This window comes from Microcaecilia unicolor, chromosome 11 (assembly GCF_901765095.1).
Source record: "Microcaecilia unicolor chromosome 11, aMicUni1.1, whole genome shotgun sequence".
In the NCBI taxonomy this organism is placed as follows: Eukaryota; Metazoa; Chordata; class Amphibia; order Gymnophiona; family Siphonopidae; genus Microcaecilia; species Microcaecilia unicolor.
In genome coordinates this window covers 41,193,902-41,211,512 of record NC_044041.1, presented here as the reverse complement: position 1 = coordinate 41,211,512, position 17,611 = coordinate 41,193,902, and the positions used below count along the sequence as shown (strand labels likewise).

At 42.3% G+C, this 17,611-nt stretch overlaps 1 protein-coding gene across 1 annotated transcript in view; it reads right to left on the bottom strand.

Moving 5' to 3' along the window:
• Window positions 1-1,395: 1,395 nt before the first annotated feature.
• DNAH10 (dynein axonemal heavy chain 10) overlaps window positions 1,396-17,611 on the bottom strand; it is a 327,414-nt gene continuing 311,198 nt past the window's right edge. Inside the window, exons 78-79 of the mRNA XM_030218355.1 lie at window positions 6,096-6,241; window positions 1,396-2,340 (exon numbers count right to left, since the gene is read on the bottom strand). Coding sequence (XP_030074215.1) covers window positions 2,194-2,340; window positions 6,096-6,241 — 293 coding nt within the window. The 3' untranslated portion in view covers window positions 1,396-2,193. The remainder of the gene's footprint in view (window positions 2,341-6,095; window positions 6,242-17,611) is intronic.

Genomic DNA, 17,611 nt, shown 5'->3' with positions numbered 1-17,611 from the left:
TGAGAAATTATACTATTTGAAAGCAAGCGCCCCACATTTTATGCAGTTTGTGGTTGAATATTACAGTTTAAGGGAAAAGACAGGGATCAGTGGGAATATTCTGTAGAGCTCTTTACAACCACGATGGCCCAGTCAGTGCCATCAACCAGGCTGTGATAAAATTTGTGGGTTAGGCATAATGCAAAAGGCCTGAACATGACCAGAAGGGCAGTGTTAAAATTTTTAAAGATCTGTAATTAGTTTACATAAGATACAGGATTTCTATAAAGCCTGGTCTGCTACACTTAGGATATTTTCCGTTTTAGTGTATAGGTGGCATTCAATAGAGTCTGCCTATTCTACCACTTCCATTTATTGGGTAGGTGGCAGTTTCAAAATCTAATAAATGTAAAATTATGTGTATAATAAAGTTGCCTTTTTCTATGCATGTTCTGAATATAAGGGAATGTGTTTTACATCTGGTTTTCCTCTGGTACAGATATACAGATTGAAACAACAGAATTGACTCATTCTGATAGGCCTGACTCACTTTTATCGGTAGTACTTGAGGTGATGCCACAGACATAATTAAGGAACACAGCTGGGAGGATCCCTTGACATAATGGACCTACAGCTTGTATTACTGGGACCGATACTACTGAAAGGGTTCTCAGCCGCTTGAAGAACATTCACTGCTGCTTGAACTGATGTTCAGTAGAAATTGAGTGCTTAAGATCAGGGCTTTTCTTTACCATTGTAGCTCCAATTATTTAAATCTTGGTGCTTTTTTTTTTTTTTAAGCAAAAAGAGAAAGAAAGCAAATCCATTCTTGTAGTGCGGATGAAGAAAACTTAGGGGGAGGAACAGAAAGGAACACACCCAGAAGGGTTTCTACACTATTCTGGGCTCTGGGAGGATTGATCCAAACTAGCACTGTCAGAGATGATAACATCCATATATATGGCTGTTTTTATCCTATTTAACCGTGGAAAACTGATTCATCGTGATGAGGTTCTGTTAAGTCTCTGTTAATTCAATTTGCATATTTTTGCTGCTATGCTATGGCTATAAACAGTCAGCTACTTCTATTGTACAAGTCCAGGCAGTGTTCCTTTTAAAATGTATTTAATTATACATTATTTTCTGGGATTGCACTCTTCCCTAATAGTTGTCAATTGATCTATCTGAATGGTTTCTTCTGAATTTTAAAAACATGTAATCTAATCAGATTCCCTGTTTCTAGTTGATTCATTTGGGTTTATTTTAAGGGCATGTGATGTTGACTTTTCCTCAAATTCACATGTCTGTGTTGTATTATGAATAACAAGGAATGCAGAGCTTTTTAAACGTAGTTTTATTGGAAATTTTCACTTACATAAAAAAAAACATTTAAAAGTTACAAACAGTGAGCTACAAATTAATAGATTACAGAGTACAATATCAAGTTGAAGAGTAATTACTAAGCTGTGTGTTAAAAAAGGCACTTTAATATGCCATTTTACTGTAACTTTCTCCAGGAAAGTATATTCATTCCTAGCCTGGAACCGCAATCTTATCGTGTTCCCCCTTCCCTGCAGCAAAAATAGTGCCCCAAAAAATTAAACCCCTGTGGCATCACCCTAACACCCCTCCTATCAGGAACCCCAACCTTTAACTCAGGGTTGGCCAAGGGTCTTGCAGACAGAAGTGATGCCAAATCACTCCTGTATTAATGGTGTCAAAATTCAAAATGATCCCAGTTAACCTCTAGCTTCTCTTTACCCCCATAAGAAACACAAAAGGACACTGTGCATTAGTAGTGCTACTTTGAATTTTAACACTGGTGGGCCCTGTAAGACCTGGGATTTGTAGACTACGTCTTCTCTCTCCCTCCCCCAATACAAAGCATCAGCAGGTAAATTAGCATGTTGAGGGGGGGGGGTAAATGACACCTTTTAAGATTACCTCAGTTTTATATTTAATTAGCTGGTTTGGCTGTGATCATGAATATTTTCCTCCTATGTGGCTTCTTTTTTTAATCACCAGATATTGCATGTTATATATTACAAGTGACATAGGCTCCCTAGTTTGATGTGTAACTTTACTGCTACTGTACACTCATTTTCAAATTATAGAAATGGTTACTTGCATTCTGACCAAATTACAAAAGAATTTCAATTGTAATTATATGAAAACCACTACATAATGGAAAGGGAAAAAGAAACAGGGCAGCATCTAGTCAGAGTTCAGTGTGAGACAGACCCCCTGGAGCACCCAGTGGGAAATGTGCTTTGTGGTGTAAAGATCAGCTTCAAACACCAAGCCAACTCCCATGGCATTTCGTCTCATGGATGTGGTGTAAACAGGTGTCCTGAAAGTGTTCTGCAGCAAGAATGAACCATAGAATATGTTAGGATTAAATGCACTCTTCTCAGATCTAATAAGTAAACAGAAAGCTACAACTATTCTAACTTATGCAGCTAGGAAGAACTGAGACCTTCAAAGACCACAAAAAATAACCATGCACTAATTCCACTTTACTTTAAATGCTGGAGCTTAAGCAAAACTATCATTATGAGTCTGGCTGAATCATAGGAGCCAACTTTTCAAAATTATTGGTGGTGCTAAGCCCAGTGGAAATAACCCCTCCCTGGACACATACAAGGAATTTTTTCAATTATTGGGGGTGCTCAAGCACCCACAGAGTTGGCTCCTATGGGCTGAATCCAGATCAAAAGACAGTACAATATGCTGCCATGTAATATTGCTCAAGTTTATGTTGGATGTTACTGTTGTGGAAGGGCAATTCCCAGAGCTGTATCCTATTGCCCAGTTTGCATTCTGGGAATGATCATATCCAGTATCCTACCCTGACTTCCAGCTATCGGCCCAGTTAATGGTTTCAGTAGCTGATGTCCTAGCATTGGCTAAGTCCAGCTAACCAACCAGTATTAGCTGCCTTCTTTGGACCATGGTGACCACTACCCTCAGCCTCTCTTCACACATCCACTTCACCTTGCCTTCGTGCCAATCAGCACCTTGGACTTATGGCTGCCTTTCTGCAGTTACAGATTCTTATATAACATGTCTTCACAGTTTCATTAGACATAATGGGCTGGATTTAGTAAATGGCACTCAAAATTTGGCACTGAAAAAAATCAGTGCTAAACACAATTCTATAAAGGGTGTGCGCCCTTTACGGAATCGCGCTTGGCACCAATTCCCACACCTAACTTTAGGCGCCAGACTTACGCCTGCTGAAACCTGATGTAAATGCTGGGTGCGCTGAGGCCATATTCTATAATTCTGAATGCAACTTTTCAGAATTCCCCTGACAGGCCCATGGTCATGCCCCTATTTGACTTAAACGTTAGTAGAGTTAGACGCCATGCCTTATAGAATAACGCACAGCCAGATGCACATGCAAATTTTTAATGAGTGCCAATTAATATCAATAATTGGTTGTTAGCACCTGATTATTAATATTAATTGGCTTTAGTCAATTAATTTGTGCGCGCATTTTGGGTGTGCAATTCTGAGTGCCATATATAGAATCCAGGGAATTATGTCATTTATTCTAGCTATTAAATATGTACACAGACGGCCAACTTCTTCCATTTTTTTATATACCTCAGATCCTGTGGTGATATGATAAGCGGTCAAGTGCTACCTTATGAAATCATATATATTAATCACTGTGAGAAAACAAATAGCTTTAAGGGATTTTAATACTGAAGTGTAGTCGTACTGTCTCCTTCCCTTCAGCTAACACTCAAGCAAGAAATTTCTATTAATAATTATGCATCCTTAATGTTTCTCACAGAAGACACACTGGGGTCCTTTTACCAAGCTGTGGGAAAAAGGGCCCTGCACTAGCAGCAGGGGCCATTTTTACCGCAGTGGGTAAAAAAATCCCCCAGCACACAACTTATTGCATGGCCATGCGGCAGAGAGCCCTTACCGCCACCCACTGAGGTGGCGATAAGGGCTCCCACCCTAACCCAGCAGTGTACAGCAATGCCCGATTACCACCGGGTTATCACCGCGTAAGCCATTTCCGCTTACTGCTGCTCTGTAAAAGGGCCCCATTCATATCTTTAAAATATATTAGTAGAGGATGCATTTTCTGTGCCCCCAGACTTCCTCGGATTCACCTGTGGCGTGACAGGAAAGAAAAACTGAGATGATAGCAGTCATAGACTGTGATGTCCCATGATCAATTCAGACTGCCATTTGTTACTTTTGTGTGCGTGCGTGCGTGCGTGCGTGCGTGCGTGCGTGCACTGAAAGTATCCAAATACAAGTGAGTCACAGCACCCATACATTTGAGAGCCTGGAGGCTAGACCCAGCCTTACAGGAAAAAGACAAACATTTAGGTAGGGACTATTCAGACAGGATCACAGTTTACATTGGTCAAAATGTAACATATTGGAATTTAAGCCTGGCATCTTTGGTCAGGAATGCGAGTGGGTATTTATATTCATATGGAGATAGCGTGTCCTTTCTCTCCACACTTTAAATTCATCCAGTTTATGTAAAAACCTTTGAGTCCAATTTATATAACTTCCAATACTTTCTCCAAGATATGGCTAATAGTAAGGCTGTGATGTCAGGCCACTTGCTTGATTGTCACTAGCTAACAGTAAAATCTAGAAACACCATTGTAAATTGCAACATGTTCATTGATAAGGCAAATTTCAAAATAGCTCATCCAGATGCCAAGTCTGTGGATCAGTGACTTTGCACAAACTATACAAATTTTCAAAGGGAAACTGCCCACAGGTTGCATTACATTGTACTTTATTTATCTGATCTGTGAACTTTGCATCTGCTTTTTCTGAGAACTAATTCTAACTGAGAAATAGTGCATGTATATTTAAAAATACAGTCAGGTTAGGAAGAGGCATTCCCAAAATATGATCATGGGAATGCCTCCCTTTAACATGCCTGAAAGGAACTATGTTAAGAACTCCATGCATACTTAGCCAGGCTTAGGTTGGGCAATATTCAGAAAGCCCTTTTTAACTGGGAAAATCAGTATTTGCCAAGAATATAGCTATTGAAAATTGTCCTTTAAGGCCACAGCCAAGGCAGGCAGGAGTACACATGGAGGGAAATTTTCGATATGACATCTAAGTGTGACTTTGGACGTTTACACAAAATGTTCAAAATCCGAATAGGAAATAAGGTCATTTAAAAAAAAATACTGTTTTCAACAAGATTTTATGCTTTGTGCATTTTGTTTTTTGGTCCATTTTTGGAAAAAAAAAAACGAGTGCAAAATGTAGAGATTCATGCCATTGGGATGTAGAAGGAGCCAGCATGTTTAGTAGACTGGTCTCCCAGACATCCCAGGAGAGCAATGGGGCACCCTAGAAAGATCTGCTCCCAGGTGCACTTCTCACTCTTGCTCCCTTTTCTTGTCCTAAAGCCCTCCAAAACCCACCCAAAACACACTGTCCCCAACTGCAATAGCCCTTATGGGCGAAGGGGGCACCTATATGTGGGTATAGTAAGGTTTTAGTGACTTTAGGAGGGATCACAGTTTCCACCACAAGTGTGATAGGTAGAGGGAGATAGGGACCTGGCACCCCACTCTGTACTGCACTGACCACTACACTTGGGACCTACATGCTGCTCTAATACAGCTGACTTTAATATCTGAGGATGAAATAAAGGCTGGTAAGTCATATTTTTATTCACATATTTGGGGAGGTGGGTATTGTGGGGTCACCCCTGATTCCCTCCAGTGGTTATCTGGTCATTTAGGGCACCTTTTTATGCCTTATTCAGAAAACAGGTCTAGGTCCAAATGTCTTGGTTTCAGTCCTGGACACTTTTGTTTTGTTCCATTATGGCTGTAAAACGTCCAAGTGTTAGGCACGCCCTAATCCCGCCTTCGAAACACCCCTGACACACACCCTTGTGATTTGGACGCACTGCAAATGCATTGCATAGATAAACGTCTGCAAAATAGGTTTTGAAAATTCCAATTTGGACATTTTGAGAAGAAAAACATCCAAATGGTGCTTTATGACACTTTTTGGATATTTTTCCCTTTTGAAAATGAGCCCCGCTGTCATGTCTTCCTGATTTGATATCATTTAATACGAATTTGGGCACATGATTTTCTTACCTGCAACTTGAGACGATGGGATTCAATGGGAATAACCTTGAGAATGGGCAGCTCTGTCACCAAGACTTTCGGCTTACTCTTAATAAGACAGGAGTTTTCAATATCCCAGTCCGCTCCTTCCAGATACAATCCAGTAATAAAGCACCCTAGATAGAGCAAACAGACAGGAGATCTACTAACAAAATTATTAAGCATTTTCTCTGTTGTCTCATGTCAGACATGGAATCAGGTTTGCAATCAGATTAGCATAAAAAATTCTTTAAAGTATTTCTTTAACGCAATTCGTTAAAGCTGTGATGCAAGATATAAAGGTTTTAACAAATTGAAAACATAAGCATTGATGATAAAATTATCCTGACATAAAGGATAAATGTAATATAAACCATTATGCCATGGCTTGCATTAGTGTTCCAGTAAACTGACATGTCTCTTGCATCTGCTTTACTAAAGTACGAATCTAGATGGCAGCTAGAATGAGGGTCACCTACAATCCAAAAATATAAGGCATATCCACTAGGTATGAAATAACAACAATCAGGGAAAAGCCTCAAAGAGCTTGGGGACTATATGGAAAGTCTCTTCAAGTTAAGTGGACAAAAAAATGTCCTCTCTTCATCATTGGCAAAAACCCTGAGGCTACAGCAATGAAAAAGTTTTAAAGCTGAAGGCAGGGCAGCTTCTGAGGGACCGCACAGCGTGAGCAGGATCGAGAACATTGAATATTAAAACAAAGATCAGTGAACATGTTATTTATATATATATATATATTCTTCCGGATTCATAATGCAATGCTTATTACATTGAAGATTGATTAATCAATGAAAAAATGAAAAAATTTAAATAAAGTATTTTGGCTTCAGCTTTAAAACGTTTTCATTGCTGTAGCCTCAGGGTTTTTGCCAATGATGAAGAGAGGACATTTTTTTGTCCGCTTAGCTTGAAGAGACTTTCCATATAGTCCCCAAGCTCTTTGAGGCTTTTCCCTGATTGTTGTTATTTCATACCTAGTGGATTTGCCTTATATTTTTGAATTTTTTGATAGACATCCACACCACATATTGAGATTTAGTGGTCACCTACAATCTCCATTTTCCAATCCTGGATTGATGTCGTAGACTGTAGCTACTTGATAAAAATCAGGAAGCAGTTAAGGCCTTGTTCCTGACTATTACCAAGATGCTTCTCAGAATTACCTTTTAACTGTTCCACAATTATGCTAGCAAGTTAAGTCTCACAAGGTTCCCCATTTTATTGTTCAATGTGTGTTTATCCCTGTTAGGAACACTGGTTACAAAAGTGTGGGTTTTGTTTTTACGCTTATGCTGGTGATATTCAATTTATTCTGGTTGACAGAGATGGGATTAAGCAACAAATTAATAGTGACTGAATGTATGAGAGAGGTGAATGATTGGTTTGGAATGTAAATAAGTCAGCAGTGTTGTGTTTTGTGGATATTGACTGGGGGAGTCTTCATAGCAGTGGCGTACCAAGGGGGGGGGGGCGCAGTGGGGGCGGTCCGCCCCGGGTGCACGCCGCTGGGGGGTGCCGCGGCGCGCGCCTGCTCTGAGAGTTCGCTGACTTCGCTGCAGCTCCCTCTGCTCTGCCCTGGAACAGGTTACTTCCTGTTCTGGGTCAGAGGGAGCTGCAGCGAACGCGCGAAGTCAGGGAACTCTGAGCAGGCGCGCGCTGCGGCACCCCCCCCATCGGCGTGCACCCGGGGGGGGGTCCGAGCTGCATCGTGGGGGGGTGCTGCACCCGGGGGGGGGGCCGTGCTGCATCGGGGGGGGGGGGGCGCCGCCCCGGGTGTCCGCCCCCCCTAGGAACGCCACTGTCTCATAGTAATAGTAATTGACAGCAGATAGACCTGAACAGTCCATCCAGTCTGCCCAATGGTCACACTCATTATCAAGTCATGATTATACCAACAATGAAGGTAATATAAAATACTTAATAATTGTTTCTATAGACCTCTATCATATCTCCCCTCAGCCGCCTTTTCTCCAAGCTGAAGAACCCTAGCCGCTTTAGCCTTTCCTCATAGAGAAGTCGTCCCATCCCCTTTATCATTTTTGTCGCCCTTCTCTAATTCCACTATATCTTTTTTGAGATGCGGCGACCAGAATTGAACACAATATTCGAAGTGCGGTCGCACCATGGAGCGATACAAAGGCATTATAACGTCCTCATTTTTGTTTTCCATTCCTTTCCTAATAATACCTAGCATTCTATTTGCTTTCTTAGCCGCAGCAGCACACTGAGCAGAAGGTTTCAATGTATCATCAACGACGACACCTAGATCCCTTTCTTGGTCTGTGACTCCTAACGTGGAACCTTGCATGATGTAGCTATAATTCGGGTTCCTCTTTCCCACATGCATCACTTTGCACTTGTTCACATTAAACGTCATCTGCCATTTATACGCCCAGTCTCCCAGTCTCATTAGGACCTCTTGTAATTTTTCACAATCCTCCCGCGATTTAACGACTTTCAATAACTTTGTGTCATCAGCAAATTTAATTACCTCACTAGTTACTCCCATCTCTAGGTCATTTATAAATATGTTAAAAAGCAGCGGTCCCAGAACAGACCCCTGGGGAACCCCACTAACTACCCTTCTCCATTGAGAATATTGACCATTTAACCCTACTCTCTGTTTTCTATCTTTTAACCAGTTTTTAATCCACCACAGAACACTACCTCCTATCCCATGACTCTCCAATTTCCTCTGGAGTCTTTCATGAGGTACTTTGTCAAACGCCTTCTGAAAATCCAGAAACACAATATCAACCAGCTCACCTTTATCCACATGTTTGTTCACCCCTTCAAAGAAATGTAGTAGATTGGTGAGGCAAGATTTCCCTTCTCTAAATCCATGTTGACTTTGTCTCATCAAACATATAAATGGCGAGTGTCGTACTCACTCGCAAATGCGCAGTAGAGACCCTCTCTGCCCCGCCCCACGTCAATACGTGATGATGGGGGCAGAACAGAGACGGTCTGTACTGCGCATTTGCGAGGGGCGAAACCGCCGTCGCTAACGCTCCCCCCACCCTCCACCTGGCCGGGCCCTCGCTCCGATATTGAAACAGCGAGGGAACGCAGCACACAGCTCTGCTGAGCTGCCATCCTTCCTTCTTCTCTGCCTGTGTCCCGCCCTCGATGACGTTACATCACACGAGGGCGGGACACAGGCAGAGAAGAAGAAGGAAGGACGGCAGCTCAGCAGAGCTGTGTGCTGCGTTCCCTCGCTGTTTCAATAGCGGAGCGAGGGCCCGGGCCGGATGGAGGGGTGGCGGCGACTCGGGGGGGGGGGCGAGCTCGGCGGCAGGGGGGCCTTGCAGCGGTGACGGGAAGGGGCTTTCAACCCTCTCCTTTCCTATACTAGCCCGTTTTTACGGGCTCAACGGCTAGTTAATCCATGTTTTTGAATATGCTCTGTAATTTTGTTCTTAATAATAGTCTCTACCATTTTGCCCAGCACTGACGTCAGACTCACCGGTCTATAGTTCCCGGATCTCCTCTGGAACCCTCCAATCTTCTGGTACCACGCTCTATTTTAAGGATAAATTACATATTACTAACAATAGCTCTGCAAGCTCATTTTTCAGTTCTATCAGTACTCTGGGATGAATACCATCCAGTCCAGGAGATTTGCTACTTTCAGTTTGTAGAACTGCCCCATACATCCTCCAGGTTTACAGAGAATTCATTAAGTTTCTCCGACTCGTCAGCTTCAAATACCATTTCCAGCACCGGTATCCCACCCAAATCTTCCTCGGTGAAGACCGAAGCAAAGAATTAATTTAATCTCTCCGCTACGGCTTTGTCTTCCCTGATCGCCCCTTTTACTCCTCGGTTATCTAGCGGTCCAACCAATTCTTTTGCTGGCTTCCTTCTTTTAATATACCTAAAAAAAATTTTACTGTGTGTTTTTGCCTCCAATGCAATCTTTTTTTCGAAGTCCCTCTTAGCCTTCCTTATCAGCGCTTTGCATTTGACTTGACATTCCTTATGCTGTTTCTTATTATTTTCAGTCAGTTCCTTCTTCCATTTTCTGAAGGATTTTCTTTTAGCTCTAATAGCTTCCTTCACCTCACTTTTTAACCATGCTGGCTGTCGTTTGGTCTTCCGTCCTCCTTTTTTAATACGTGGAATATATTGTAGCAATCTCTGATAATGTCCAACACTGTTTGAAAAAAATGGAAAGATGTCCCCCTATGACAGGAGGGGAAGAGTGGACCAGAATCCCATCACTGGAAAATATGGACCGCAGGTGTCACTCGGGAAGATCTGCTAAGGAGACCGTTTGTCTCCCCAAAAGGGCTGCTGCAACTGATATTTGGGTCTCTGAAAAGATGGTGCCCAGCCAGTCTGTATCAGTTTGCATCCTTCAGCCGAGGGCGTGAATGAAACTGGCGAGAAGAGGCATGGGGCCTATCTTCAGGCAAGCGCTGTCCCTTGGAGTCACCAAGACCCTTAACCAACTTCTCCATGTCCTCTCTGAACAGAAGCTTGCCCTAAAAGAAGAGCTTGGTAAGAAGCTTGTTTAGAGGCTGCATCCGCAGACCAATGCCGGATCCACAAGAGCCGCCTGGCTGTGACTACCAGCATGACCTATTTCACCGAAGCCCTGAGCAAATCAAAGAGTCTGCTAAATACACAACCCTGTCCAGGGCTGGAAACTCCAGGGATGAAACATTATCCTCGTCTGACAGCGTATCAGCCGCTTGAACATCATTAAGAACTGCAAATGAAGGCCTGGAGAAACAAACCAGAAATCTCAAAAGAAAGCATGACAGTTTCCTATCCTTGAGGGCAATGCCACCCCCCCCCCCCCCCCCCCACAGGAAGCATAGTCCTCTTGGTGACCACTGCCACCAACGAATCCACCTTCGAGACCCGAAGTTTCTCCAGCTCCTCAGAAGAAATACGGTACAACCTACCCATAGCCCTGGCCACCTTAAAGCCAGCATCCAGCGTCTCCCACTGTGAAGAAATGAGCTCCCGCATCACATCATCAACTGGAAAGGTGCGTGGGGCTTCTTAGTCCCCACCATTAGAGGCCATTGAAGGAGTTGTGGGGAAGCCACAGACAGAACCGAAAGCCACCACCCCCCCATCTGAACCTGGGAGAGAAGGAGGAGAAGCAGGGTCCATTTTGGGCACCGAGTCCACTCTCTGCTTCTTCACAGCTACCATAGATGGGAATCCCAAGCCCTAGGGACCAGCACTCTGAAGAGGAGCCCCAGGAGGAGAGGATCTCCTGAATACGCCTGATGAAGCAACAGAATAAACTCTGCCGAAAATGGTACCTAGGCAGCTGGCAGAGAAGTGTCCACCCCAGAGGAGGAAGAGGAGAAGGTACAGAACCCAGCAGACCTACAGATCCAAGGAGAGCAGTAAACTCAGAGAGGGCAGCAGGACCATGATGTTCCAAAATTGACAACATTGTTGGGCCCGTCGCAGAATCAAAAAAAGCGCAGGAATCAGCAGTGCCCACATGACAGCCCCCTCTCATGCTCCCAGATGTCCTCCAAAATGCTCCCACAGTGAAAATCCCAGTCAGCTGCAAACCATGGGAAGAAAAACCCAGCCGCGACGAAAACAAAAGTGAAACCGCAACCCCGGGGGAACCGACAGCAATAAAAAATGTAAAGAGATATTCACGTGGGTCCCAAAGATGAGGGCTGCCAGTCAACTGAAGCTGCAAAAGCAGTACAGGCAGGCTGGTTTGCAGTGCATCTCGAACCCCACTGCTCAGATTCCACCAACAGACTAAAAGTCTTATGGAAGCTGTCAAAGATGCACAGTAAAGGGGACTACTGCAGCCTGAGCCCAAATTATTTATTTATTTGTTACATTTGTATCCCACATTTTTCCACCTATTTGCAGGCTCAATGTGGCTTACATAATACCGTAAAGGCGATCGCCAAGACCGGTATGGAAACAAATACAATTTGATATTAGGGTTGGGTAAGGTTAGTATATTCAGGTACATAGGGATCAAAGATAGGAAGGAATATATAATGTCCAATTCCATCTATGGTTTTGCTATGTTGCAGAGTTGAGGCATCTAAGTTAGGTTGGTGGGGAATGCTTTTCTGAATATGAAGGGCTGGTTTATCAAATTATTATGAAATTAATCTATAATACTGGGTGCCATATATATTCTACTCCGTCACCACAATATATGAAGTCTCTACCTACCCTTGGATTTGCTTCTCACAAACACAAAGAATATTCTTCTGATCTAGCACTACCTTGTGCTTCTGCTGTTTCGGGGAAGATATTCAAATCTTCATCTTCTTCAGGCACACTAACCACATCCTACTTCTGAATCCTTTCAATATGAGATTCTCAGAAATATACTTTATATTTATGAGAAGCAAATCCAAAGATATACACAGGCCCCATATAATGTGGCCACCAAGTAGAATATATATGGAAAATATTATAAATTCATAAAAAGAATCTATGACAAACTAAGATAAGGTGTTGGTATTGGACAAAGTTACATCCAGAAATGTGCAAAAAAAAACCTTTTTAAAAAGTGAGATTTCTATATGACCTGTTATAAAATTAAGCCATGTGTGTGTAAAAAGAGTGAGGTTTTAATATATTGGAGATGAACTTTCAATACTACCAATTCTATATCAAGAAATATTTATTAAATTACTATATCAAATGGGTGTTTTGCATGCTAAAAATAAACACTTCAATTTTCATTTTGTTTTATTCAGATTTTGTTCATTTTTGTGCATTTTCTATGGGGCTCATTTTTGAAACAGAAAAACATTTTAAAAAAATGGCACAATTATTAGTGACTTTCGCCTTTGATTTAGATAGGAACAATGTTTTGAAATTGTATTTCCGACACATGGCTGATAGTTTTTTGGGTTCAAAGATGAATATATTTCCTGACATATCAAGGGAATCGCAGACTAGGAGGCGTGAATTCTTGGCTTTTAAGCCAGGAATCATTGCCCTAGGTGAGACCTTCCTAGTGCGATTCCCTTGTAAGTGTTTTATTTTTTTATTACTTATTTGTTGAACCTAAGAAATTACAAGAGTTTGTGGAGTTGAAAGAACAGATGAAGAACCCTCTGCAGCAACTTCCTTTAGTTACCACTGTACCGGCTGCAATTACCGATTAACCTTCCTCCCTCAGAAAATGTGAATTGTAAGATTAACCATTTTGAGTTTTTCTTATTTTCTTTGAGATTGTTTTCCTGATCTTGGATCTTCCAATTGTGGACAATTATATAATATATATTGATGAGAGAAAATTTTTTCTTTTTCCTTTATATTAATTTCTGTTTTCCCTTACATTTATGTGATAAATGTGAATGTAATTAAGTAAAATTATAAATTAAAAAAAAAAAAAGGCACAAAGCGGCAGATGGACTTATTTTGCAACTCATTTTTAAGACTTTTTCTATGCAGTTTGTCTGTATGTTGGAGGTGTGTTTTGGGCAGGCCTAGGGTAGGCTTACGATATGGACCAAGCTAACCAGATGACCACTGGAGGGAAAAAAGCATGACCTCCTCTCCTTAATTCTCCAGTGATCACTTACCCCTTCCCCACCCACCCCCCAAAAGCTGAAAGTGACAGTACATACCAGTCTGTATGACAGCTGCAGATATAATGGACATTCCCCCTAGCGCAGACCAGCGGTCAGTGCAGTGGACTGCAGAAAAGGGGACCCAGACCCACTGCCCACTCCAACTGCTACAAGTTGTGCTGGAATGTGTGAGTACCACAAAAACCACAAATTACCTACTGAACCCACATATACCCTCTTCTTATGCTTATCCAATCTCTTGGCCTGCTCCCATTCATCTCAGCTAACGATATTCAAATTATGCTAGAATTAGCAACAAGGATCCAGAAGAAATCGCATCCCTTAATCAGAACCTGTCCATTATTATTAACTGGCTCCAAACTCAAACTCAAGTTGAACATGTCTAAATCACAAAGTGTGTTTTGCCGTTGTAGGAAACACACCCTTTGCTAGCCGCAATTCTACTAGTGGGGACACCCATAACCTTTGATACATCTATGAGAATCTGGGTGTCCTCCTTGATGCCATGAGCTTCCAAGCACAGTTTAGTAATATCATCAAAACCTCCTTTTTTAGACATATCTATTCTGCTCAATACCTCTTTGATAAACCAGCACTTCATATTCTGATCCACTCATTTGTGATGACTCGGTTAGATTACTATAACTCTCTGCTTTATAGATTTCCTAACACTCTGCAGTGAAACTTATACTGGACTTGAAAAGCTTTGATCATGTTACATCAATCCTGAAACAACATTGGTTAGTTAAACACTACCTGTAAGATTACTTTTAAATTGCTTACTCTGGCTCATAAAGAAAAGATACTCATCTCTAGCTAGTATTCTCCAAGGATAGCAGGCTGATTACATCTTGGTGATGTCATCCAATGGAGCCCAGTGCAGATGCTGACTAGTTAGTAAGGTAGAAAATTCTAGCAGCATCCCACCGTGCATGAACTGGTGCCCTCCCGCCCAACATTCAAATGCGGGTCCTCCAGTCAAATGAAAAAAGCAAAAAAAACTATAACTAAAGACAACTCCTAGGGAAGGTGGGAGGGTATAAGGGAATAATCAGCCTACTGTCCTTGGAAAACACCAGCTACAGGTAAGTATCTTTGCTTTCTTTGAGAACAAGCAGGCCTTCATATTCTCACATCTGGGAATCCCAAGCTACCAGGCTCATCAAAACCAAGAAAGCTAGGATAATTGAGGCTCAAAATGTGTTCAATCAACCTTAAACTATATACATACTAGCTGTGCAGGTGTAGCCTGGAACAGAATAAAACAGCCTAGGAGAATGGAGTTGGATTGTAGACACCAAACAAATTCTGCAGAATTGCCTGTCCAAATTGAATGTCATGTCGGGTGTCCTGATCCAAATAGAAGTGGGAACTGAATGTGTGGACTGAAGACCACGTCGTAGCCTTGCAAATCTCCTCTATGGATGCTGACCTCAAGTGGGTTATCAACACACCCACGGCTCTGATACTGTGAGCCATGACATGTCCCTCAAAAGTCAGCTCAGCCATAACAAAGGAGATGCAATCTGCAATCCAAATTGAAAGTGTGTATTTGCTGATGGCCACCCCCAATCTGTTGGGATCAAAAGAAACGAAAAGCTGTGTGGACCGTCTGTGGGCTTAAGTGAAATTCTACCCAAAACCCTCAGAGCTCTGTCCACTTACACTAACTTCCGCAAACAACTCAAGACCTATCTGTTCTGACAATTCTACCAATTAGAACCCCAAAGAGAGGAATTACCTCTTCTATAATATATATTTTTTGGAAGGTGAAGAAGGAGAAGCTTGCGGCCGCAGGGGAGGAGGGGGTGGGAAGGGACCTGGAGCCATCAGGTGTATTCCAGATGGCACCAGACATGCCAAACACCCTGAGCTCAACCGGGTCAAAGGAACAGGAGCTCACTACAGCAGAGACCAGACACAGATGGGAAGTTGTCCTCAACCTGTTGGAAATAAAGAATACTGTTTGACCAGACTGCAGGCTGTCCTATATATCTCAATTCAGTATTCTCTATCTCCATCTGCTGGTAGATGGACTTAGCCCATCAGTTTCTGGATTTATCTGCTCTGATGACAAGGAACAATTGTTTTTAGCCTGAGATACAGCATCCTTTAGTTTGTCTCCTAACAAGTTATCTCCTTGACATGGGGCATCTGCAAGGCAGTTATGTAGGTCTTCATGCAACCATGAAGTGCAGAGCCAAGCTTCTCTCTGAGATGTAATAGAGACTGCCGCTCTTCCTAAAGTGGTATCATAGACATCATAGGTGTTCCTTATCAAGTGTGCATTCCTCAATGTTACTAAGAAAACGAGACAGTGACTCTGAAAAGGTAGTAGCAAGCAGTTCTGGTGTAATATTTGTAACTGGTGAGCTGCTATTCTTGATCCCAGCATAGCTCCCAGGTAGACTTTTCTCCCAACTAAGTCAGAATTTTGGGATCTTTAACCAGAGGGTACTTGAGCACTGGATTTGTTGGTTATCAAATGTTTTAGTGCTGCTTCCTATACCACAGAGTGGTGTTCCAGCTGAGGTTTATTTATTCTCTGGGGCAGGCTGGGCTTTATATTTGACATCTAATCTCTTCAAGATCATTTGAATTGAGTATCTATTTTTGCCACATCTTAGACTATAAACCTTGAAGGACTGAGTGTATGGGTACAGCCCTAGGATCTGTAGGAGCATCAGCTGTTTTGAAGATTCTCTTTTACTAGTAGATCCACTTTAAGTCTTGGGAGCAAGATGTTTGAGGATCTTTTGAATGAACTTAATCTAATTAGTGACTGCTTGTTTTGGTGTAACAGAGATATTCTTCCAAACAATGACTGGAGAAATTGCTGAATGAGTATAACCTGAATTAGGAGAAGGAAAATGAACTTCAGTCTGAAGAAAAATATATTGAATAGTGGGGTGAAAAATCCTGCCACTGTGAATGTATTGATAGAAGACTTTGAGGGGCTTGAGTAGGTGCAGGTGATGGACAAGTGGATGAGGAAGGGGACCTGATGGAATAGCTTCAGACTTGGGCAGCTTTTTGATTACACTAAAGGAGGAGGAAGATGCAATGAAGGCTGTTGTTAAAGCTTTTGAAAAAGGCTGAACTGTACTGTGTGGAGCAAGAGAATTATGAATGTGAGGGGTGCATCAAGGAGCATGAGGAAATAGGCTGGGTTTTTTTGTGGGTTTTTTTTTTTTTAGCGTTAGAGCCACTCTGACTAGAAATAGTCTGTTTGGTGCCTTTTGTGGTGCCTCCCTTTTAAAATGTTCTTCTTTTTCTTTGTTGAAACCCTTGGTGTTAACATAAGTACATAAGTAATGCCACACTGGGAAAAGACCAAGGGCCCGTCGAGCCCAGCATCCTGTCCACGACAGCGGCCAATCCAGGCCAAGGGCACCTGGCAAGCTTCCCAAACGTACAAACATGCTATACATGTTATTCCTGGAATTGTGGATTTTTCCCAAGTCCATTTAGTAGTGGTTTATGGACTTGTCCTTTAGGAAACCGTCTAACCCCTTTTTAAACTCTGCTAAGCTAACCGCCTTCACCACGTTCTCCAGCAACGAATTCCAGAGTTTAATTATGCGTTGGGTTAAGAAAACTTTTCTCCAATTTGTTTTAAATTTACTACACTGTAGTTTCATCCCATGCCCCCTAGTCCTGGTATTTTTGGAAAGCGTGAACAAACGCTTCACATCCACCTGTTCCACTCCACTCATTATTTTATATACCTCTATCATGTCTCCCCTCAGCCGTCTCTACTCAAAGCTGAAAAGCCCTAGCCTCCTTAGTCTTTCTTCATAGGGAAGTCATCCCATCCCCTCTATCATTTTAGTCGCCCTTCGCTGCACGTTTTCCAATTTCACTATATCTTTCTTGAGATGCGGCGACCAGAATTAAACACAATACTCAAGGTGCGGTTGCACCATGGAGCGA